Genomic DNA, 26530 nt, shown 5'->3' on the forward strand with positions numbered 1-26530 from the left:
AGTTGCTATTTCCCCAGAAAATCATTTATTGACCATTGAACTAAGTGATTTGCTAGGATTGTTTGAGGCTAGTAAAAAGTCATGAGTGTTGTTGTGGGTCCAGAGTCCCATGTACGCCAGGTTCCTGATGCTCCTACAGTAGCCCCAGTGTGATAGTCCAAAGCAAGCAAGGTGACCCACTGAAACAAAAGCTATCTAACCTGAGGCCAGATTCTAGTTTCTCAGCTTGATACCAACTCTTACATTGATATTTTAACTCTGGCAGCCTCTGAAGGCATCCTGTGAAGAGTAAAAATAACACACACAATTTATTTTTAAAAATTGTTAATTATTTCTCCAGTGGAGAGTTAATCTTACATTAAGAGTTGTGCAGGTAACAGTTACAGACCACACGTTTTTATAAACTAGTTGGGTGGAACTAGTAAAGGCTCAGTAAGTGTCACCTTTCATTTTCACCACTGTCTTTGTTCTACGTAAAAGCTGCGTGTGCACAGCACATCGTGTCGTCCACTTAGCTCTGTCAAACCAAAAGCCAAAGGGAAGTGCTTTGAGTTAGAGCACCTTACCAGAAGCAAGAAGGAGCAGAGGATTAAAATGGAACTTTCTGGCATCAACTTCAAACAAATAAACAAAACTATCAAAACAATCTACAAACAATCCAGGCTGTAGAAATACTTTCTTTAGAAATGGTCTAAAGTTTGCAAGACAGAGCTATACAGCAGTAATTATTGACTGCCAAGTTTAAAAATGGATGGCATAGGCTTGAGATGTCAAAAAAAAATCCTCAACAAATCCTCAATTTTGGCAGGAACAGAAACAGAGAATGAAAATGAGATTGACAGGGAAATATATAATCTGTCCTCAGTTTGAAGAAAGAGTAAATTTACAGAGCAGATGTGGGAAAAGGGTGGAAGAAATGGAGGGAATTTGAGTTTCCATCTAACTGTGGGAGAATATCAAAGGCAAATTCACAACGGTCTCCCCAGTTACACACAAGTCTTAACATCAGTACAAAATTAGCGATTAAAAGAAGCAACGTTATAGATGAAAACATTAATGGTTTGAAAAGAACATCACAGCAGGCCAGTTTGGAGTGACAGAACTTAGTAGGATATTATGTGAATATAGAGGTCATTGCCTGTCAATGATAGGGCATGGAGGTTGGTGAGAATCAGTGACAGGACAAAGAGTACACTGAGATTATCACTGAACCAAGGAAGTCACCCAAGAAATTATAAACTGGTAAACAAAAAAACAACAGGGTGGTGGATGCTGCAGATCTGGAAAAAAGGAAGTTGCTGGAGAAACTCAGACGTCTGGCACCACTTGTCAGGGGCCAGTGACCTTTCTTCAGAACACTTCTGCACAAAGATCACTGGTCCAGAAACAGTGACATTGCTTTATCTCCACAGTCGCTGCCAGACCTGCTGAATTTCTCCAGAAATTTGTTTTTGTTTCAAACGATAGTTTGTGATTAGTCAGCAAGAGTGAGAGACAGTGATTCTAGTCCTATTTCCCTTTAACTAATCCAAGATACTGATACAAGATTTTAATGTTTTAGCACAATGCCAGCAATGTGCATTATTTTGGTAAAAGTTGTGGCCAGAAAAACATTTCCTCAAGACAATTTTTGACAAACCTCCCAGATAATACATGCTCATTCATCCACTAGAGTTATCAATCAGCTTTACCATCACAGAGGACAAATGAAGTTCTGTCTGGAATCAGTTCATTCAGTGTAGACTGTGCAATGCCTAGGCAGTAATCAGCCAATGATTACAGAGCAAATGCACATAGCAAGACAGTCTGATGGTTGTCAGTAAGCTGCTCCTCCCAAAATAATACCCGGCAGAGAGAAGGGCTTCAAGTGGAGGGGTCACCCCCCTCAAAAAAAAGTGCAAATATTCTATTACCTTGGGCATTCTACCATTGCCCTGACTTGTTTTCCACATGCACCTTTTTCTGCTGTGTTCCGCTTTACCCCTGACTATTCATCATCCTTCCCCATTCTGTAATAATGCTAAGGTGTCCAGAGTGTAAATATGATACGCGTTAACAAATATGCACGAGACATACTAAACCGGGGAGGGGATGGGCAGCAATAACAAAAATACAAGTGATTTCACTCCTGTTTTACCCAATTTTTGAAGCTGACAGGTATACATCATTCATGTTATTTCTCAGTGGACCAAGACCACTCTGGTATCATTACTCAGTAAATGGAATCCTAACTATGGAATACCTCTATCACTCATACTCCACTACAAGTCTTGCACCTTGTCACACCTGTCATACTTCAAAAAGATCACAGTTTTTACAAGACGGGTATTTTGTTCTGGTTCTTAGCACTTAGCAATTTTCAAACCATCCTCATCAGCAAAAATGACACTCAGACTGACCTACAGTAGTTAGACCTGACAGCCTGAAAAGACAGGCCACCGCTAAAAGCAGCTTCAACTTAACAGCAGTACACTACATTCTGCAATATATGGTTTATAGTACATATCAATCTAAAAAAAAACATGCATCACCTGACTCACAGAGAGTCAGCCAAGGAGAATTTCAAGGAGATGCACTTTAAAAACAAAGAAAGCAATTTCAACACAGTACCTATTGATTAAGTTCCAGCCTGTAATTCACACTTAGGTATTAGTCGTTCTATATATAAAACTCCAAGCTCTTGGATTAATTCATAACAAATTCCTAGGTGTCTGTTATTCCATTTATAAATCAACGAAACCTCTTGATCACATTGCAGTCTGTAACTTACTCTCAGGTACCTGTTATTTCACATAGAATCTCTTGAACCCTTCGATTAATTTTGTAACTCACTCCCAAATATCTGTTGTGGCATATATAAATCACCCAAACCCTTCGATTAGTTTCCAGTCTGTAACTCACTCCTGAGATTCCAGGATTGTGTACAGGTTTGTCCTGGTACACATTAGGTGAAATGAACCATCTCAACTGCAATACAGCAGAATCACTGCAGAGCTATTTGATGCTAAAGTCCTACAGGACATTTGCCATGGTGTCTTGTCTCTCTCAATCTTTGCTCAGTTACTAGAACGAATTAGGCAATTTGCTCAGTTAGTGAGGCTGCTTTGTCATATCATACAAGGTGAAAAATTACCATACTCTACACAAGGGCCATTCTGAGACCACCGAGGTGCTGAATGAAATGTGCTTATTTAAATAGTCGTAAATTGGTTAAAGGTGCAAATTCTTCATTATTTCAGTCTTCATTTCCGCTGGAAAACTTTTTCTTTTGTAAGAAAAACTGGATTTAATTTTTATTGTGTTATTTTTGAGAGGCTTGGAATGTTAAGTTGAACAGGCCACTGGTTGTAAATGTGCCGGACAGGCTCGGCCTCGTCTGATTGTCGTCTTTCTCTCTCTCTGGTCAGGTGGACGTGCATCAACTGCCTGGGCTCCCTAAAAGAAACCTATATTAAAGAGAAAAGGGTTTGGGAAGAGGGTAGAATTGGAGATTAAAAAGAAGAGGAAAGATTAACAAAAAAGACTTCACATTTGTTAAAGACAGAAATGCAGAGTGCAGATCACACCAGAATGTGAAAATCAGATTAGTCATCAACAATTACACACCAAACTATTTTCTCAGTGTTAAGCTGATCAGCATAGACCAGGATCAAAACTGGGAACTTCTGTCCTGAGAGACCGGACACTGCAGCTCTGAAGTCCAGACTGATCCCAATTCTAATCTCTGTTATCAGATGGAATGACTGACTTTCTTTTACCTTTAGAGGGACCTGGACCGGAATAGAGATTACATCATATGGAAAGCAAGCATCTTAACACAACACTTAGAGATCAGACAGCAATTTTCCAGAAGTGAATTTTCTTTACTGCCTGATATTGTTTTGCGTCTCCAAGGAGATTATTTGGTTTGTGGTGATGGAGTGGAGTAGGAAGTTTCTGTTTGTGATGACATGGACATCATGAGGCATGGGCAAGCTTTGATGCTGGAAATGGCCTTCACCTCTCTCCAACCATGGAGGTCTCTATTTCGGCAGATCTCCAGCTGGGCTTCTAGTTTTAATTAAGTGTGTGAGGTTGATCATAGACACAAGTATCTTGGCTTCGTTCCTGCCTTCTGGGGAGGTAGCTGAACCTAGTCACAGGGTGGACAGCAAGTTTACAAAGGTATTACTGATTTGAATAATATAGTTTACAGTACTGGGGGAATGAGTTGAGTAGAAGGGACAGAGGTAGAGCTGTTGGAAGCTTCTTTTCACCTCCGAAGCACATGAGGTTACCAGGAATTAGAACCCATAATGTTTTCAAGCCTCCCAACACACAGTGGCCCATCGTATCGTTTTTGTGGCTGTGAGAAATGAATGCAGCTGGCACTGCACTGCACAGCCTCTTCCCCCTTTTCCCAATCACCTTGTAAAAAAAACCCACACATACCATTCTCCCCGAGCTCTGACTGCTTCCTTCCTCACCAGTCGCTTCTTGTCATCTAAGGGTTTAGCCAGGGCTTGGATTACCTGGGATTTGTGGGGCAGGATCTGTAAAATTAAGGCAAATTTTACATGTTATTTACAAACCTGGCTTTCACAGCGTCCAAAATTGATGGAAACGGCAGGATTCCTTTCAATTTTCTGACACATGCATCACAACTATGCTTATCAATATTTTAAGGGAATGCACACACAAACTTGGCAGAAATACCAAACAGGTGAAATCCTTGCAAACATATTTCTGGTGCTCTGATGCGTAGCCAAAGGAATTGCCATCCAACAGGTACGATGGAAATAATTACACTTCAGTTCGGTATAGTGTCATGGAGAGGGCAAATGATCACATAAACACATCAGGGAAGAGCAATGAAATAGCTGGAGCAGGCTCGGTACAAAGACACCAAGGTTCATTAGCAAGGTCAGGCGAGGCAATGTCAAACAGCTAGGATAAGGAAGATGCTGGGCTGCATTTACAGGAGAACTGACAAATAGACAAGACTTGTTCTCATTGAACAATCTAGCCAGGTCTTGGTTGGATCATGGTGCCCACTTTTGCACTTAGCAGCTTTAAAAAACATGCAAGCAAGGTCAATTACCAGATTGAAGCATTCAGTTATCAAGATATGGACCCCACCCCTTTGAGAAAAATAGAAGTCCTTGCAGTCAGGCCAATATTTCAAAGATTAAGAAGGGATAAAATTGAATTTGTGCTTAGTAGCCAGTATGTTGTTTCAAACAGATAGTTCAGAGAGGACCCGGGAGCACAATCTCAGGCTATACAGAACTGGAACTAAGTTAGCAATCTTTCCCAGAGATCCCTGAAAACTCCAGAAGTAGGCTCCTGCTTTGTGAACTCCACTGAATCCCTTCGATTGACAGCTGGACTTGTTTCTGGCTAGAGAGATCACTTTGTACAGGAGGTAAGATGTAACGTTAACCAGGAACAAATGGATCTGGACTAGTTTCAATCCCACAAAGGTATAGGATTTGAATCTCTTTCTCTCATGAGATCATCTGGAGCGGGAGTGAATCTATTTGATGCTCACTGCTCAGATCATACTTGTGTGGGGACAGGTTGAAGTCACTGTTTATTTATATTTTAACAGACAACATATTCTTTAAAAAGTAATGAATTAGCACAGTGATAGAGTTGGAGATCGCATCCAGTTGTGAGTGTACTACACACAGCATCAGATTACGTTCCTTTATCAATATGGCAGCACAACTGAGGAAGTGCAGCCCTGTCATTGGCACTTACCTTTGAGTGAGGCATTAACTGAGATTTTGTGGAATTACTTAGAGAAGCAACAGGGAATCCCAACTCAATCAGCACCAAAAAAGAAACACAACACACCACCAATTTCATTGGTACGTGACATTATGTTGTGCACAAAATGTCTGTTAATTTTACTTCCTTAAATAAAGTAACTGGATCTTGAAGAAATAATTACACAGCAGATGTCTGGGTAAACATAAATCTAAACGGACAACACCATAGATGATTAATTGTATAAATCTTACCACATGTGGAGGCAGCTTGGTCAGTGCATGCATGCACTGTAAGGACGCAATACGGACTTTCTGCAATTGAAACACAGGCAAATTAGCATCAAAAGAGAGGCACACCTTTCCGACACAACACTGATAAGTGATTGCATCATCATTATCACTAAGGTCATTACTATTTGGACTCTAAAACAGAGCACAAAGCGAATCGAAAAGACGAAACCAGCAAGTGTTGCCTCAATCAGATGCACTGAATGAACACTGTACAGGATGGGCTAGAATTACTGATGACATTCGACTGCTGTACGACCTTGAATGAGTCCTGTGAACATTCCTCCATGTGCTGAATCAAACTTGTTTTCTGTACTGGCTCCTTGTTAAACCATACCAGAGAGAGAGTTTCGTTCTGATTCACTGAACTTCCCCTCGGATCGGGATCGTAAATGGTGCTGGGAACGAACCTTAGCCTCCAGGACCGGCCATTGATTGAGGGGTCCCCGATGGGCTGAAGGGCGAGAGGCCCATTGCTCTCTCTTCCTTTCTTTTCATTTTAAAAATATTATTACTTATTAAACGTTTAAGCAAACTGCTGCTGTCGAATCTTCTCTGAACTACATTTAATGGAATCCGAAGGACCACTTGTGATCCAAGACAGGCGGAAAACACTTTCAGGAGTTTATTATAATGGCCACGAGAATCAGATGCAAAACAAGAGCAGCTGCTTTCACCCAGCTCGGGGTGGTCTGGACCTTGCTGCCCGAATGGGCAGTGGAAGTTGATTCAGTGGTAACCTTCAAAAGGCAATTGGGTGAATAACTAAAAACATAAATACGTCAGGATTATGGGGAAGGAGCAGAGAGGAACTAACTGAACAGATTTTTCAAAGAATGGGCACAGGCAGGATGGATTGAGTGACTGCGTGCACTGTACAATTTAATGCACAGAGGTATCCTAAGCAACAATTGCACATGTATGTAAGTCAGCTCAAAAGGTACCACTTGTAAAATGCTTTTCCTTGCCAATCTCCTGACGAACATAACCTTGAAAAGTAACATTATTTTAAAGTCATTATAAAAATACAAGCTGTTGCAATGGATCCGTAAGGTGCAGGAACAGAAGCAGACCATTCAGTTGAACAGGTCTGCTTTGCCAGACAATGAGATCATGATCTAATGATCCTCAACTCCACTTGCCTACCTTTTCCCCATAACTCTCGAGTCCCTTAATGATGAAAAATTTGAGTTTCTCAGCCTTGAATATACTTCATGACCCAGCCTCGGCAGCCCTCTTTAGCAACGAATTCCACAAATTCTCTCCACTCAAAAGAAATTTGTCTTTAATGGTCAAATCACCAATGAATCTGAATGTATCAGAGGCTAATAAAATTTATGACTATAAAGGCTTGAGAACACAATAAAAGCATCAACAAAAATGCCCTTCACCTCAAGAACCTCAGGTTTCTGTTCCTGAGTAAGCAAGAAAAGATTCCACAGTTAGATCTGATAATTAAATGATGAAAGTCCTTGGTCACAGTCACACTGCTCCAGCTGTCTATACGTACCATGGCAGGGCTGGAAGTCAGATTGAGCAATTTGTTCACTAAAGTATCTACATGCAAGCTCATGGTCTGAGTGGCGTCCAGCAAAAGAGGATGCAAACAGCCCAGTGTGGACAACTGGACCACCTGGTCTGAGCACGACAAAGCCTCCAACAACAGAGTCAGCAGCTGGTGAAGGAAAAGGAGCAATGGTTAAACCCGGTACAAATCAAATGCTTGGCTGATATAGACTGGTACCCATCATGTGCCTTTAATAGAGGTATTTTCTAATTCACCTCTTCAAAGATATTACTGCACACCTCCAGAGCAGACGAGATTTGAATGTAGGCCTCCTGGCTCAAAGGTTGGGACACAACCACTACATCACAAGGATGACACATCCCTCGATATGAGCCAGCACCAATCATGCGCTCCCCTCAATACGAGCCAGCACCAATCGCGTGCCCCCCCTAGGGATGAACCAGCACCAATCACACATTCTCATTGCTATACCAGCCAGAAGTTGTTGATGCTGATTTATATCAAAGGGCCAAGGGAAAAGAGATAGAGAGGGTTAAACTCAGGAATGCCATATTACACAGAATCACAACCTCCAGTAATATGATTGACTCTTAAGTGCCCTGTGTGCAATTAGGGATGGGCAATAAATGCTGGCCGAGCCAACAATGCTCTTATTCTGTGAATAATCAAAACAAAAGCACATACAGAAGTGAACAGATGACTAACATGATGACGCTGCCCAGATTCTATAAAAGGCACAAAGCCCAAAGGGTGAAAAATGCTTTTACTGACCGACGGGAGCTCTGTCATCAGGACCTGCTTCGGAAGACTGTTCAACACGTGAGAAAGTGCCTTCAGGTAGTTCGACTTATTACCTGTAACAAAGCAAGCCCGTTGTCCCAGGGTTAGAGGGAATATATCAATGTCACTATACCACTGTCAGGGTGAAAATGCCAGTGTTGGCATCAGCATGCGCTCGTTTAACAGGAAACAATTACCAATGGAGATTGGGAGTAATTCTCCTGTAATCCTGCCCCATGACAGCTCTATAACTAACATATTTCACTCTGGAATTAGATGGCTCAAAAATCCTGCCTCCAGTTACAACCCATACTTCAGAGACAAACTACAATTATACTAAACACTGCTCTTGCAGACCGGTAGCAAATTCTAACCATTTAATTCTCCATTTCCTTTTGTGAAAAACGTGCACACACTCCTGAAGCTGGTGACTCTCAGGATGGAGTCTGGATGCTCCAGGATAGGGACTGAACTTCCCAGGGTGCTGCTGTCCGGTGGTCTGGTAGGACCGCCCCAGCCTTGATTGTTGATCCTACCGCAAACAATGGTCTGTCCTTTTCTCTCATTTGCCAATTAACCCACTGCGCGTTCTGTTGCTCCAGAATTCCCATTCCAATTGCAACTGCAGGCGCGGATCACCTTCACTGGCTGAGTGGAAGCCCTGGACCAGTTTGGGGACGTTCTCGGTGAAGAATCGCTGCCGGTACATGATGCGAATGTCGGCGTGAGTGGCCTTGTTCAGGACATCCGAGGAGTCGCTGACCAACACGGAGAATCCGTCCGCTGCCTCAGTTCCCAGATCGGGGTCAGTGAGCAGCTGTATCAGCTGAGGAGAAAGGGGGAGATTGAAGTAAGTGTGATGGGGAATGGAAACAGGCAGATTTGGAGAGATCGGAAAGAAAACAAGCTGCATGGTGTGCACCAGATCAGAGAAATCTCTTACCTTGTCAGTCAATGTGGCAGCAAGAGAGTGATAGCGCAGCACAAGTGATTTTGTTAACTAGGGAAATAATACAAGAGGAGGAGATTGTTAGACGCAGCAGAACACTGTCCCCATTCACATCCCAAGAAACATCAACACATCCGGACTGATACAAGGCCATTAAACTTACAAGGTGAGCAGATGGCTTAAAGCTAATTATTTCACATTTAAAAAAAAAATCTTTCATTCATGAGATTTGGGCTTCGCTGGTTGGATCAGCTTTTACTGCCTGTCCCCTGTTGCCCTGGAGAAGGTGGTGGGAGCTGTCTTCCAGAACCACTGCAGCCCATATCGTGTAGGTAGACCCAAGGTGCCGAAAGGGAGAGAGTTCCAGCATTCTGACCCAGCAACAGTGAAGGAATGATAATGTATTTCCAAGTCAGGATGGTGAGTGGTTTGGAGGGGATCTTGCAGGTAGTAGTATTCCTATGTACCTGCTTGTCCTTCCAAATGGTAGACACCATGAGCTTGAACAATAGTGTCCATGGAGCCTCAGTGAGTTTGCTGCAATTCATCTTGTCGGTAGTACACACTGCTGCCACTGTGTGTCACTAATGGAGGGAGTGAATGTTTGAGATGACGATGAGGTGCATATCAAGTAGGCTGCTTTGTCTTGGAAGCTTGTGTGAGTGTAGTTGCAGCTGTATTCATGCAGGCAAGTGGGGAGTATTCTCTCACAGTCCTATCAGGATTTGGGTGGTCAGGTCCAATCTCTGGCCTGTTCTTGTAGCCTCAGCATTTATTTACTGTGGGTTAGTTAGCTCAGTTGGCTGGATATTGGTTTGCAATGCAGTATAATGCTTACAGCATGGGTTCAATTCATATGCCAGCTGAGCTTATCATGAAGAAGTCTCCTTCTTAACCGCTCCGGAGGTGTGATGGCCCTTTGGTTAAACCACCACCAGTCATCTCTCTCTCTCTCTAATTATGAAGCAGCACTCTGGCTTGGCAGGACTTTGGTAACTTTACTTTGACCTACTTATGTGACTGGTCTCGTTCAGTTTCTGTTCAGTGGAACATAATCCCTGGAATGTTGGCAGTAGGAAATTCTCCCAAATGACCACTCCTGGTACCTGGTTGCATGTTCCACCTAAACTCAGTGGTACCAGTCAGGATTGTTTGAGGTAGTTCATTGCCACCCTTTGTCTTTGCTTTGTCTGGGGCCTACCTAGACATTAGTGGTGGAGGACAATGTGAATAGAAGAGGCTCTGTTTTTAGATAACAAGATACCACTGCATGATAGCATTAAACACAGTGATATTTGGTCAGGCATCTTTAATTGGACCTTAGCGGATGGTACAGCTGTATCTGCTTCCTCCAAAAACTACAGTAAGACCATAAGATCCTCAGATATAGGAGCAGATTTAGACCATTTACGCCATTGTATTTCTCAGATCCACTCTCCTGCCTCTGCCTGTCACCCTTGATCCCCTGACTAATCTAGAATCTATCTACCTCTGTTTTAAATAGACTCAATGACTTGGCCTCCACGACCTTCTGTGGTAATGATTTCCACAAATCTACCAGCCTCACTTCAGTTCTAAAAGGGTTGTCATTTCACTCTGAGGCTGTGCCCTTCGATCCCAGTCATGCCATCTAGTGGAAACATCTTCTCCACATCCATTCTATCCAAGCCTCTTAGTATTTTGGATACGCCCTCCCCAATTCTATACTCTTCATTGAGTACACACTCAGAGTCCTCAACTGCTCCTCATACGACAAGCCCTTCACTTTTGTGAACCTCCTCTGGACCCTGTCCAAGCCCAGCACACACTTTCCCAATTATGGAGCTCAAAACCGCTCCCAAAACTCCAAATGTGGTCTGACCAGAGCCTTATACAGCCTCAGCACTACATCACAGCTCTTGTAATCTAGCACTTTTGAAATGAAACAAATGCAAATACTGCATTTATTCTTAGGAGACTCCAGAGTAGAATGCCTTGTCTCCACCCGCACTGTGTGACATCAGTAGGATGGGAGGAGCCTTGTAACTTGAATATTAACCCCATCAGGGCCATTATTCATACAACAGTGGGTAATCAACATACGATGCAGTCTGCCAGGAAAGACTAGAGAATGAAGGAGTGCTACTGGCAAATACAAAGAGGAACTGAATCTCAAACTTGCAACACAGACGAAAAGGCTGTTTGGACGCATGTGTCAGGTCTCTGAACCAGCCACTTACTTATGCGCATTACCCCAACTGCTAAACGTTTCAGTATCCATTACCCTCTTCAAAGTCTTACAAGATCCTGCACTCACTACCATTCCTGTTAAGTCTTATTGTAAGTTTTGAACTGCTACACTGAGTCACTGGATAGCATCTAGGAGCAGAAACTCTGGCCGACTTCCCCAGTGCTCCTCTACCCAAGGGTTTTGAGAGAAGTTGAAGAAGTGCCTGTGCTCTTGGATACATTTGCTGTATAATGCCTCTGCTTTAGTCAGGAGTAGCTCTTTGAGTCAGATGGTGGCGAGTTCAACTCTCACACCAGAGGTTGGAGCACAGAATGCAGGGTGATACTCTCGGTGCTGGTTCCGAAGAAAGGCTGCACCATCAGTGGTGCTGTGAAATAAAATGAGTCATGGAAGCAAGGTCCTGTCTTTCCTCTCTTAAGGAGGAAGAGGATCCACAGCTACTATTCTCACCAGGAGCAAGGGTGTTCTCCCATGGCCTGGTCATCCGTCAAGAATCACTAGAGAGAAAAATAATTGGTAATTATCATATTGCTGCTGGTAGGAGGTAGCTGTGCACAAACTGGCCAAATGTACATTCCAAAAGGGACTACAATTAGTCTTTTAGTTCATGAAAGGCTCTGTATAAATACACATTTCCCAAAAATCGAATAAGTATAACCACTGGCATATAAATTCCTTACCCACAGCAGTAAGGTGAAAACTCGGGTCCTGCTAGTAGCCTGTGCACAAACTCCAGCGTTCCTCTCCAGCCCACTGTCAATCTTTTTCAACACATCCTGGAGAACAGAGTCCAACTGTTCACCTACAAACACACACAGGGAAAGGATTAATCACAGGACTGTCCTACACAACCTGAGCTGAGGCTCCTGAAACTGGGAGTGGTTAAAAAAACAGAGAGAGGAAGCTAAAGTTGACTCTCAAAAATTATTTTTAGAATATAACCAACTCGGAGTAGGAGTAGGCAATCCAGGCCCTTAAGCCTGCTTCACCATTCAATATGATTGTGGCTGATCTCATCTCAGCCTTGATTCCATTTTTCCTGGCTGCTCTCCATAACATTTCCACTCACTGAAAAACCTGTCTATCTCCTGCTTAAATCTTCTCAATGTCCTGGCATCCGCTGCATTGTATTCCACAGATTCATGACACATCGAGAAGTAATTTCTCCTCATGTCTGTTTGAACGATGCTACCCTTTATCCTTATGGATAAAGTCCGATATGGATACCCAATTGGGCAAAGCTTATTAATGAGAGCACAGAGATGTACAGTACAGAAATAGACCCTTCTGCCCAACTCGTCCATGCTGATCAAATATCCTAAATAAATCAAGTCCCATTTGCCAGCATTTGGCCCACATCCTCCTAAACTCTTCCTATTCAAATACCCATCCAGATGCCTTTTGAATGTTGTAATTGTACCAGCCTCCACCACTTCCTCTGGCAGCTCATTCCATACACGCACCACCCTGTGTGAAAAAGTTGCCGTGTGGGTCACTTTTAAATCTTTTCCCTCTCATCCTAAACCTATGCCCTCTAGTTCTAGACTTCCCCATCCCAGGGAGAAGACCTTGTCTATTTACCCTATCCATGCCCTCATGATTTTATAAACCTCGATAAGGTTTGTAAATCGTCAGCTGACACTCCAGGAAAAGTAGCCCTACCCTATTCAGCCTCTCCTTATAGCTCAAACATAGAACATAGAACATAGAAGGATACAGCGCAGTACAGGCCCTTCGGCCCTCGATGTTGCGCCGACCGAGTCCTACCTAACCTATACTAGCCCAATAACTTCCAAATGCCTATCCAATGCCCACTTAAATGAACATAAAGAAGGAGAGTTCACCACTGATACGGGCAGGGCATTCCATGAACTCACAACCCGCTGTGTGAAGAATCTACCCCTAACATCTGTCCTATACCTACCACCCCTTAATTTAAAGCTATGTCCCCTAGTAACACCTGACTCCATTAGCGGTAAAAGGTTCTTAGTATCTACCCTATCTAAACCCCTAATCATCTTATACACTTCTATCAGATCTCCCCAAACCTTCTCTTCTCCAATGAGAACAGCCCCAAGTGCCTCAGCCTTTCCTCATACGATCTTCCTACCATTCCAGGCAACATCCTGGTAAACCTCCTCTGCACTCGTTCTAAAGCTTCCACATCCTTCCTATAGTATGGCGACCAAAACTGCACACAATACTCCAGATGAGGCCGCACCAGAGTCTTATACAACTGCAACATGACCTCAGGACTCCGGAACTCAATTCCTCTGCCAATAAAGCCCAGTACACCATATGCCTTCCTCACAGCACTATTTACCTGGGTGGCAACTTTCAGAGATCTGTGTACATAGACACCAAGATCCCTCTGCTCATACACACTACCAAGTAGCCTACCATTAGCCCAGTAATCCATCATCTTGTTATTCCTACCAAAGTGAACGACTTCGCACTTAGCTACATTGAATTCCATTTGCCACATTTCCGCCCAGCTCTGCAACTTATCTATATCCCGCTGTAACCTACCACTTCCTTCCTCACTATCCACAACTCCACCGACTTTCGTGTCATCCGCAAACTTGCTTACCCAGCTTTCAAGTCCTTCCTCTAGATCATTTATAAAGATAACAAAAAGCAATGGTCCCAAAACAGATCCTTGTGGTACACCGCTAGTAACTGCGCTCCAAGATGAACATAATCCATCAACTACTACCCTCTGTCTCCTTCCAGCCAGCCAATTCCTAATCCAAACCTCTAATGTATCCTCAATGCCATACCTCTGAAGTTTTAGCATTAGCCTACCATGGGGAACCTTATCGAACGCCTTACTAAAATCCATATACACAACATCTACTGCTTTACCCTCATCCACTTCCTTAGTCACCTTCTCAAAGAACTCAATAAGGTTTGTGAGGCACGACCTGCCCTTCACAAAACCATGCTGGCTATCCCTGATCACGTTATTCCTACCCAGATGTTCATAAATCTTATCCCTTACCATTCTCTCTAAGACTTTGCCTACCACTGAAGTCAGACTCACTGGCCTATAGTTACTAGGGCTATCCCTACTCCCTTTCTTGAACAATGGGACCACATTCGCTATCCTCCAGTCCTCTGGTACTATTCCCGTTGACAATGACGACATAAAAATCCAGGCCAATGGCTCTGCTATCTCCTCCCTAGCTTCCCATAGGATCCTGGGGTAAATGCCATCAGGCCCAGGAGACTTATCTATATTCATCCTTTCCAATATTCCCAAAACCTCTTCCCTGCATATTTCCAGGGAAACCTTCTAGCTCTGGCAACATCCCTACAAATGTTCTCTCAACCCTTTCAAGTTTCACAATATCTTTCCTACAGCAGGCCTTGTGCTCCATCACTCCTCTTGCTGACAGTTTCCAGGACAATCAATCCCCATTCGCTGTCAGCAGAACTTCAGGATATCAGAGAAAGGAAAGCAGGTGCTGAATCTTGAGTCTCAAATAAATATAGTGTTTATGTGAAGCAGCATTAGACAAGGGGTGGGCACATGTCATAATCCCTCACTTGAAGTAATTCACTCTGCCCTCCCTTCCATTGCAAGTTCTTATGTCCACATTTATCTGAAAGTGCCTGTGTTATTTATCCACTGCGAGTGGCTTTGCCGCAGAGACTCCACTAGAGGGAGTGTGATTCCAAAATGATTGTTTATACAGGCAATTTCCTATTGCAAATCCAGCCACAGAAAACTATATTAGAACCACAGTGACACAGAAATGCATGCACACACAAAGTTTCCAATTCAGAAACCTCAAGATACAGTGTTGTTCACCACCAAGATAGCAAAGAATAGTGAGACCCCATCTTCCAGAACAATTTTTTAATAACCAGGTAATGAGGTATGAACTGTTGGTGTTTGTTGATGGTCTCCCTTTACCTTTTATGACAAGGCAAGGTGTTATAAAAATGGCAAAGGCTGAATCCTACACTGACTAATTCACTACCTGTCCACTGTTTACAATTTACAAGTCAAGATGTGATGGGATACTTGTCAGTGGCTGGGATGAGTACAATTTCAACAACACAGAGATCTGAGAGCAATCAGTACACAGGTAGCCTGCTTCACTGGCACCCATCCACCAGCAACGATGAGCACTCTTTTCACCACCAATGCAGAGTGATAGCAGTGTGCAGTGTTGCTGGGATGCACTGCACCAACTCATCACACCCACAATTTCTACCATTTAGTACAAGGGCAGAGGTAAATGGGAATACTGAGAAAGTCTATAGCCTTAAAACTTGCCCTTAACCAATTAGACTAAACGTAATGTTGAATTATAGAACACATTTGCTGCACACTAGAAAATAAGCTGACAGGCAGGGAGGGTCAGGCCACAAAAAGGGGAAAAACCAAGTTACGCAGAAGATAAAAACATTTGTTCTCATCAGCATGCTCCTAGTCAATTAAGAACATTTGCCTTAACATAAGTGAATCTGTGTAAACAGGACACCGAGTGATAATATTCACGGCTGTTCCCTTGTGAAACAAATGACAGTGTTTGATTCTGACCTCAAAACGAATCTCGGTATCATCAAAAGCCTTGTAATTAATGGTCAGGTCCTATCAATTATAATGGATTCTTATTATCCTTGCAAGCTAGGCAGACACAGAGGGAAAAACATCTTTTCTGTTACAGTCCCTGACTTGAGAGTTCAAAAGGACACGAGAGAGAGACAGAGAGAGACCATTTTAGTACTGAGACTGCTGAAGCCAGTAGAAAATTAACTCTTTGGGCTTACTTGCTATGAACTGAATTTAATTGCACTTTGAGACTTTATGATGATGTTGAGTAGCCATTACTAGTCATGAAATGCAAACTCTGTAAAAGGTAATATTGATGAAGCTTGAACTTATTTGCTGTTCTTACAGACCATGACTGCCCCACTGTCAATTCTAACGAATCAGATCTTATGTCTTACTTGAATTTGAATCATAACTCTGAAAAGAAAGTATGTTTAATTTGAGGCTAATTAATCAGTTTAAATACAACCTTACGGTAATATCTCAGCCTCAGGTACAGAATGATTCTGTGCTTAAGAGAAAAAGCAGGAATCTGCTCCTAGTTTAAAAATTATTCTAAACCTAACATTGAAGAGATTCTGACACAATCTGTCAGGAAGCTATTTTATGGTCAAAAGTTTGCCCTCCTTGCAAAGAAGCCATTTTGTAAAACAATGGTATCTGACATGTGAGCTGTACAAGGTTACCTTACAAACTCTTCCAATTAATTCACAGACTGGTACCTCTTTATGATAGGCATCCGCTGGCAAGATAAGGGCCTAACTCAGCTGGATTTGTTTTTCCCACCTGATGAATGGCTCAGGGCCTATAGGAGTGATCAGTCAAGCAAGCGCAGACAGACCTGTCAATTAACTTCACTTCCTTACGAATTATTGTCTTTCACTGTCAGCTGTCTAATTAAGAACATGCAGTGTTGTTGTAAACTTTTTGTATAAAGGAAACCACTTTGTGACAGTACAATAGAGTAGCCCGCTGGTACCCTACTCTCCTTGGTTATTAGAACCTAGTTCGTTGAGCTTATAGGTATCAGAGTTATGTTGTAACAGTGATGTAATCAGTAAATAAAGGAGAAGACTAAAATTAAACTAATCTGCCTGTAAGAGGTTTTTTATTCCAGACGACCAAAGAGTACGATCTCTGGGATGAACCAAGAGAGGCTTACAGGTTGAGTCCACAAAGGATTCCCTGGGCCGTCTCAAATCTATACTTTAACATCACCACCACTTGCAAGTTTGTCTCCAAGCCACTCTCCATCCTGACTTGGAAATATATTGCCAGTCCTTCAGTGTCATTGGGTCAAAATCCTTAAAACTCCCTCAGTATTATGAGTCTACATATAGCACAGGGAGTGCAGTGTTTCAGCACAACTTTCTCAAGGAGTTCTGAGGAAGGGTCAGTGGACAGCAGTAGCGGTGGAGCCTGGTATAATTACAACATTTAAAAGGCATTGGATGGGTACATGAATAGGAAGGGTTTAGAGGGATATGCTGGCAAATGAGACGAGATTAATTTAGGATATCTGGTCGGCACAGAAGAATTGGACCAAAGAGTCCGTTTCTGGACTGTAAATCTCTATGACTCGAAATGTTAACTGATTTCTCTCCATAGCAGCTGCCAAATCTGCTGAGCTTTTCCAGCAATTTCTGATTTTATTTCTCAAGGACGATTTAGGAATAGACAATAAATAGTAGCCTAGCGAGTGATGCTGCTGCAGATAGGTGCTATGGCTTATGAGGTAAAAGGGCCTGTTTTTGATCAACAGAGGATCTCGAGTTTCAACCTGACTGCAGCTTTCAATTAAACTGATGTGTGCCAGAGAAATTTTGAATTAAATGCCAATATAGTGACAGCATTCAAATCGCCTTTCCAGCAAATCTCCAACAATTGTGTAAATAACGCATAAGGAAATGGTTGCCAGTGGTGCTTGCCACCTGTGAGTGAATAAATAAAAGTCTTGTCTGCAGAATATTGAGCTATGGGCTGATGTAGATCGCTACTTCTCGCCTGTGAAAAGAAATGCTGACCGAGACCCTGTTCTCACCTGCAGGGTATTTGTTGATGAGGCCAGCAATGCATTTAGCAGCAGACGTGTAAGTGAATCGATGGTCGCTGGTGCAAGCTAGCTCCATTAGTCGTTCCAACAACCTCCCCTGTTGTGGTACTATTATCTGCAAAAAACAAAATGCTTCTGTAACTTAGTGATTAGTGATCTGAAATTAAACTAGACCTCATTCAGAGTTGTCCTCTCTCATGTTGTTATCAAAAAGAAAGATGAGAACTTAAACTACAGTATATATTTATATATATATTTAGTTGATAGCCACACTTGGCAGTGAGAGCAGCACTGATTAAGTAGATGCAGATTGGAATCATAGAATCCCTACAGTATAGATAGAGGCCATTTGGCCCATCAAGTCTGCAGCAACCCTCCGAAGAGAATCCCTTACCCCCACCCCATCCCTGTACACAATAATTAACCCACTGAGCCTGCACAACTCTAGAAACTATAGAACAATTTAGCATGGCCAATCCACCTGACACATCTTGGGCCTTTGGGAGTCCCCTGGCAGAAACCCATGCAGATAGGGAAGAGAATGTGTAAATTCCACAGAGTCAGTCACTCAAGGCTGGAATTGAATCCATGGCCCTGGCACACTAAGGCACCAGTGCTAACTACTGAGACACAGTGCCGCCCTCTACATGGTTTCCAATGCTCCCAATTATATGTTCCAGACAGATTAAAGCTTATTCTACACAATTCCCATCAAACTCTCCCAAGGCAAGACAGCACAGGGCTAGACCCATCCTAAAGCTTTCTTTGCATGACTCAACCCAACCTCAAGTGTGATTATCAGTGTGATAGTTTCATGTACCAACACATCCTGCAAAAGAAGGAGTACCAACTTGTAAACAGTCTTAGTTTGGTGGACTCTCCTTAACCGTTCACCTCATCAAAAATGGACCATGGTAACCTCAGCTCCAAGGAGGAAAAGACCATCTAGTGATGGTGATAATTTTGCTTGCTTAGGTCAAGTTAAGACTCACATTCTTTGGCAGGGAGCAGACAGCAGCCTGCAGAAGGGCAATCAGCTGAGTTTGTGGCCACGGAGAATCCGGTGACTGGAAAACAAAAAGAAAATTTCACAGTTTACAGATTACAATGAAACATTCCAATTTCTCAATTCTGTATAACTTCTGTCTCCAATCATAAATCCACTGTGTCAAGCTTCGAACAATGGTAGGGGAAATATAAGGCTGCCTTCAGATGAAGCATTCAGAGGTGCTGGAGCTTTTTATTCAAGGAGGAATGTATTTGAGTCTGGAACACTTTTTATTTCAGGAGCCCTGTATCAGCATCAGACATTTCTCAGTTAGAACTCCCTGGGCTCCATCCCAACAATGATTTTCTCCAAGAACAGATCAATCCCACGGCATCCCCAAGTTAGGTTGAATATTAGCATCTCACATTAGGCAGTTTGTCAACCCAAACTGAATGGAATGGTCTGGAAAGTACTTGGTTACATTCTGCTCAACCATAGAATTAGTGTGTATCCGGATGGTGGAGTGAGAGGTGGAGTTATGAACTAATTCTGTTACTTCCAGCGCATTAAGTTTCTGTGTGAGTCTGCAAGATAAAACAGGGAGATATCAAGGAGATGTCTGAGCTTCAAATCAAGGGCAGGCAGAAGAAGGGGTAAAGCCATTTAGGATTGAGATGAGGAAACATTGCTTCACTCAGAGGGTAGTGAATCTTTGGAACTCTTTACCTCTGAAGGCGACTGAATATGTTTAAGACTGAGAATAGATTTCTACATATTAAAAACATCAAGGGATAAGATAATGCAGGAAAATGGTACAGAAGTAGAAGATCAGCTTCAATCACCTCAAAAGGTGGAACTGGGTCAAAAGGCTGAATGGCCTACTCCTGCTCCTCCAGTTTGTGTTCTTTGAAGTACTGAAAATCAGAGATTCATTAACCTCCCTCACCCACCTGCTGCTGTTTGCAGAGTCACTGGTATGCAGACCTAGGGCAGTGCACTAATCAAGTCAGTCAATGCAACGTGGGATAAGCCTTGCCTGGGCTTAGGAGGGAGGCATAACAGAACTTTTCTAACATCAACTCAGTCCCTAATAAAGTTTTGTTAGGCAGCAGCAGACCTCAGTACCTTAGACAATGTGAGATTGTTCACCCAAGCCTCAGCAGCACTATGTTAAGCAGACTAGGATTTTCCTGCTCCTCAGATGCTGCCTGACCTGCTGTGCTTTTCCAGCTCCACTCTAATCTAGACTCTATTTAGCTGAATAAGTTGTCCCCCACATTCTTTCGGATAGAGATCACTGGAAAAGCCTATTTTTATCGGCTGTCTTCCCTGATTTAGCTCCTATCACTGTCGCAGCTGAAATTAGCTGATTCATTACTGACAGAAGGTCAAACCTGAGTATTCTGGTCAGCATGGCACAGTTACATAGAAATGCAAGAAACAGCTGGAGCAGGAAGGCCATTTGAGACTGCTCCAACTTTCAACAGGACAGGCTGATCCGACGGCAACTCGGCTTTCTTGCCCTACACCCATGTCCCTTGATTCAGTCACTGGCCAAAAATCTAGTTTTTTAAAAAAAAATTATTTCATGTTATATCAACATCACTGGCAAAGCCAGCATTTTCTGCCCATCCCCCCTTGTCCTGGAGATGATGATGGTGAAAGTTGCCTCCTTCAACCACAGCAATCCGTATGGTGTCAATAGAAAGTGAAATATGTGCAACAACTGGACATCTGCAGCATTATTGCAAAAACGGTTCCAAAGATTCACAACCCTCTAACAGGAAAGAAGAATTAGGAGCAGGAGCAGGCTGTTCAGCTCCTCGGACCCTGCACCACCAACTCAAAAATATCGTGGCTGATCTGATTGCAGCCTCAATTCCCACCCACCCCTGAAAACTTTTGCCTCTCTTGTTCCCTACCTCTGTGTTTAAAATGATCAACGACTCTGCCTCCATGCCGTTTGTGGGAAAGCAATGTTCCAAACACTCGTGACTCTCAGAAAAAGTTGAAAATCACACAACACCAGGTTAGAGTCCAACAGGTTTATTCGGAAGTACAAGCTTTCGGAGCGCTGCTCCTTCGCCAGTAGCTAGTGTGATTTTAAACTTTGTCCACCCCAGTCCAACATGGCACCTCCATATCATGGCCTCTTAGAAAAAGTATTCTCTATCTCAGACTATGAAGACGTTTTGATGAATGACCAGTTTCTATGTGGGATGGCAAGTGGCTCAGTGGTTAGCACTGCTGCCTCACAGCACCACGGTCCCAGGTTCGATTCCAGCCTCAGGCAACTGTGTGGAATTTGCACATTCTCCCTGTGTCTGTGTGGGTTTCCTCTGGGTGCTCTGATTTCCTCCCACATTCCAAAGATGTGCAGGTTAGATGAATTGGCTATACTAAATTGCCCATAGTGTTAGGTGCATCAGTCAGAGTGGGTGGGTTACTCGGAAGGTCAGTGGACTTGTTGGGCCAAAAGGCCTCTTTCCACACTGTAGGAAATCTAATCTAAATATAAAAAAGGCATGATCTGATTGTGGCTATATGGCTGGTTGTTTATTCTGAGACTCTGACCCCTAGTTCTAGACTCCCCAAAGGATAAACTACAGAACTCTCAGGAGGACTGAAGGCCTGTTGAGATGAAATGTCCGAATCTGAATTTAGCACCATCTCATTCTGCAGAACAGGGAACACCTCCAGTGTTCCTGCTGTTGTAAAGTTAGTGTTGCTTCAGACATTCTCGTTAATTTAGTTTCAAACAGCTTACTGTAAACAATATGTTGGGCTTTATGTGAAGGAGCAGAAATGTAAAGGGACTGCTTTAACTGTATACAGCCTTGGTTCAATCCCGGAACTGGATTCAGGTCTGGGCACTGCATCTCAGGCCTTGGAGGGAATACACAAGTGATTCACCATTCACAGGATGTCATGTGTTAATTTATGAGAACAGGTTGCAACTTCAGGCCTCTGAGGGATAAATGTTTGAGGAGTGATTAAATAGAAGTGATTAAAATTACTTAAAAGGATTGAACCAGATAGGAAGAGAGAGAAATTATTTCATCTAGTGGGAGAGTCAGAACTAGGGTGAGCTGGATGCAGTATTCCAACTGGGATCTGTACAATACTCTGAAAAGTAGAGCTCAGCGATTCAGGACTAAAACCAAGAAATAAGCAGTCACGGAAATCTAGAACTCGACACTCCAAAAGGGTGCAGATGCTGAGGAACAAACTAATCGCCCTTGCAGGAACTTTTTATAGAGTAAGGATACCATTAAAGATGGGTGGCTGGTCTTGATGTACAGATCAGCAATGCTTTCACTGACAGGCAGAACAGGCTCAAGGGGCTGAATGCTCGTCTCCTATTCATTTGTTTTGTTTCCAGCCAACAATGCAACAAACATATATTGTGATGACTGGATAAACCGTTGGCCCTGCCTAGCTCCTCTAATAATTCAGCATTGAAGACCCCAGGAACAATGTCAAGAATGCAGAACTTAAAAGCAATCAGAACCCTGTGAACACCTTGGGTGCATGTATGGCTGGAGCAGGATTACGCCGAGGCCACTGAATAGCCCAGCCAATGCTGTGCTCAACCGGACAGAACACAGCCAGTTGGTTGGCTCTTGCAAAACATTCTCAGACGGTCGGTACCACAGGGGACACTGTTAAAAATAACTGGAACTCTAGGTTCTGATATAGATAATCTGGAATGCAATGAGCTGTGGAGAGAGATTCATCAGTTAACTTAGATAGGAAAACCAGTTAACTAATTGAGAAATGAAAATATTTCTCTTTTCCATCAACCTGCTCAGACATATTATGACACCTCTGGAGTAGGTGGGATGTGAACCTGGGTCAACTGGTCCAGAGGTAGGGACATTACTACTGTGCCACAGGAACCCTCAACAGCTTTGGGACTAATTGGCAGTTGTTTCAAAGCTGGTGCAGAATTTGTGTGTAGAATGATTCTCTGATTAAAGGTCATTAATAAAAAAAAACAAAGGAGTTACTCACCTGAAAAGGCTGGAACTTTCTGGAAAGATTATTTTCAGGCAAGGAGGAGACATCCCCATCAAGGTACAAGGCCACAATCTGGGAGATTGTTCTTGAAGCTCGTCTAAGAGTGGGTAGTGTTAGAGGATGGGGAAAAGGGGAAAAAAGAAAACAAAAACTTTTCTTCAATAACAAAGAACTTTCTACACACAAACGGAAAATTCCAAAAGGTAATTCATGTCATGATTCAAAAATACTTTCACTGCCAGGTAATTTTCAAAAATTTAAAAATATTCAGAGAGTGAAAAGGTTGCTGAGAACCTTGGGATTTCTTTTCCTTTATTCGTCTATGGCAGTGTTTCTCAACCTTTCTGTATACAATGCCCCCTTCTTATCCTTGAAATCATGCTACGCCCCCAAATCACCAAAGTCTGTTTTTGCACGTATAAACGCAATACACTGCAGTGCTGAAAATGGAAAACCTTTATGAAATATGTTTTATATACAGCAAAAAAAATGTTATTTATTACTGTTCTTACTGTCCACCTATTTTTGACTCACTCTGTATAAAAGTTAGTCTGTGATAGCAAAATAGTCAATGCAATCCTTGTGGTTCATGTTGTCTTGCTAAATCATATACATCTGATTCAATTTTTGTCAAAAGCAATCTCAGGTCACCATGCTGAACAACATCCATGCGATTGCGGGTCTTTCTTGTATTCTGGCGACAGCACTGAATCCTTTCTCAACCAAATAAGAGGTAGGAAATAGTAATGCAAACCACTTCGCCTCTTCGCTTAATAGCGGGAAACAACATTGGGTGGCATCTTGAATCCAAAAAGGGGCTCACCCATTTGCGAAAACTGAATTTTCATTGCAGTGTCTTTTTGGAGCTCTATCACTTCTTCGTGAAGTCAAATGTCCATTCCTTCTGCGCAGGAGATAAAGGGATCAGTCAGCCATGTAGGGATCTTCATCTCGATAAGATCAGCAAATCGTATTTTCATATCATCCTGCAGTGCACGAATGTGAGCTGAGTAGATTTGTAATTGATCATCAGTAACATCCTCCGTGATATTGTTTAAACTCGGGAACTGGTAAAACTCACGACGACTGATATTCCGATGAAAGAGATCAAGTTTCGCAATAAAACATGTAACAGCATCCTTGCATTTTATGAAACTCACATTATCTCCTTGTATCTGCATGATCAGCGAATTGCACTTAGCGAATATATCCGCGAGATATGCACAGTCATGTTTTACGGTTTCGGCTTTCATACAAAGGTTTTCATTATTTCTGTGTAGGAATTCGATGATAGAACCGAACACTTCATGGAAACGATTGAGGCCTTTTCCTTTCAAGAGCCATCTCACTTCTGTGTGCAGCAACAATTGCAGAAATTCATCTTCATTACCTTTATAAAGTTGGCGGAGAAGCCGTTCCTTCAGAGCACGTCTCTTTATATAATTTACCTCATCTATTACCACTTGTAGAGAATGGTTGAGGGCTTCACTAAGTTGCTTTGCAGTCAGATGCTGCCAATGGATAATGCAGTGTACTGTGAAAACGTGTGGCACTTCTCGCTTTAATAATGTGACAAATCCCTGATGTTAGCCAGTCATAGCACGCACGCCATCCGTAGCACAAGCAATAATGTTTTTGAGGGAAACAGACTTTTTATCAAAATAATCCTTGATGCAGTCGAAGACAGTCTTACCTTTGGTATCTGTCGGTAGATCCAGAGCAAAAAGTAGTTCTTCTTGTATTTCATTTTTGTCGATGAGATGTATGTACCCTAAAAGTAAAGCTTAATTTCTGCATATAGTACTTTTATCGATTTGTAAGGCGATTTCTTTCGATATCAAAAGGGAACATAATTTATCTTCAACATTTGAGGCTATTTCATCGATGCGCCTTCTCACAGAATCGTTGCTAAGAGGAATACGCTTGACAGTGATTGATAGCTCCTGACGTAGCACGGTTGATAATACTTCAGCAATAGATGAAACCACCAACGATTCACCCACGGAATGAGGTCTACCACATTTTGCAATTAGCTTCGCTATGTTGTAGGATGCCACAAGGCCACCCACATATGTGGCTCCCATCTTTGAAAAAGCAGTGGAAATCATTGGTCGTTGACTGAATTTATTCTTTAATGTTTGAAAATATGTCAAATCTTTGTCACTGTGTTTCTTTTCCAAATGTTTAATAAGATGGGAAGGCTTCATGGCCTTGTTAGAAAAACCTTGTTCACAGAGCAAGCACAGTGGTAACTGCTTATTAGACGGAGATTGAATAAAGCCATATCACAAATAGTCCATGCTATACTGCCTGCACTTCTTCTTACTCGGTGAGGCCATTTTTACACTGTCGCTCGAATAACCTGATGGAGTCATGGGTATTACCTTATCATGATGATTTTAAGATGCTCAGACAAGTTGCAAAATTTGTTTGGCTAATGTGCATTCATTCTGCCACCCGGTAGAACAGTTAAAAAGCTGTGTTTCATCTTCCTAGAAGCAACACGAGGGGGGGGCGCGGGAGCGCGGGGGGGTGTCAGCTTTGTTCAAAAGAATTGAGGACATCTGTTCTTGGTGTCAGTGGATCGGTGATACCATTTATTCACTTGTGGAACATATGGCAGTACTTCCTTCTCACGCCGGGGTCTGGAAGATTATGCATATTTCACAGTTGGATATTGGATAACTAAAATTTTGGTTATATCGAAGACTTTTAACAAAACTCATACTCAAGAGGAAAAGATTTAATAAAGTGAGTGGAATATGCACGTAATAGAACAATCCTGATACATAATCATGTAAACCACACTGAGCAGATTTGAAGTTATGAAGCTCAGCTCCCTCATCTTGACTGTCCTGGAATGTGAATGTCTCATTACCCCTACAGGCTAGGAAAATATGAAGGCTGAAACAGAGATAGTAGGAAAGTTGTAAAATTTCCATATGTGAGTGAGAGAAAAAAAACAAACATTCTTCTGTAAATTATATTCACTGACCGAAGAGACCAGAGAGAGAGAGAGAGAGAGAGAGAGACAGACAGACAGACAGACAGACAGCGAGAGAGAGACACAGACAGGACAGAAGCTGGTGGAAAGATTAACTCTTTGTGGTTTGATCGGAGTGAATACTGGTTTGTCATGGTTTGAATGTTTGTGTGCTGTTCCCTGGAGCCCGAGATCCGAGAATGTTATGAATTTAACTTGCATTCTGGGAACCTGAGATGATTTTGAAACAAAAAGCCACTCTGTAGGACAATGATACTGGAAGTGTTAGCTGAGCAAGGTTACCTCATGACTTTTTCCATATAGTTTAGACTATTGTCATTATGATGAACTAGCCAAAGCAACTGACCATTTGGCCTGACTTGATCAGGTTTCC

General features: G+C 42.5%; 1 protein-coding gene across 2 annotated transcripts in view; it reads right to left on the reverse strand.

Moving 5' to 3' along the window:
- Window positions 1–307: 307 nt before the first annotated feature.
- The window catches only part of mms19 (MMS19 homolog, cytosolic iron-sulfur assembly component), a 71478-nt gene continuing 45255 nt past the window's right edge, over window positions 308–26530 (reverse strand). For both annotated transcript variants that reach the window (XM_060842216.1, XM_060842217.1), the window contains 11 exons: window positions 23148–23250; window positions 19138–19212; window positions 18134–18260; window positions 12209–12330; window positions 9293–9349; window positions 8989–9175; window positions 8341–8423; window positions 7552–7716; window positions 6006–6065; window positions 4432–4532; window positions 308–3446 (listed from right to left, as the gene is read on the reverse strand). In XM_060842216.1, the coding sequence (XP_060698199.1) occupies window positions 3419–3446; window positions 4432–4532; window positions 6006–6065; window positions 7552–7716; window positions 8341–8423; window positions 8989–9175; window positions 9293–9349; window positions 12209–12330; window positions 18134–18260; window positions 19138–19212; window positions 23148–23250 (1108 nt within the window). In that variant the 3' untranslated portion in view covers window positions 308–3418. The remainder of the gene's footprint in view (window positions 3447–4431; window positions 4533–6005; window positions 6066–7551; window positions 7717–8340; window positions 8424–8988; window positions 9176–9292; window positions 9350–12208; window positions 12331–18133; window positions 18261–19137; window positions 19213–23147; window positions 23251–26530) is intronic.

The sequence above is a fragment of the Hemiscyllium ocellatum genome, chromosome 22, assembly GCF_020745735.1.
Source record: "Hemiscyllium ocellatum isolate sHemOce1 chromosome 22, sHemOce1.pat.X.cur, whole genome shotgun sequence".
NCBI classification, from domain to species: domain Eukaryota; kingdom Metazoa; phylum Chordata; class Chondrichthyes; order Orectolobiformes; family Hemiscylliidae; genus Hemiscyllium; species Hemiscyllium ocellatum.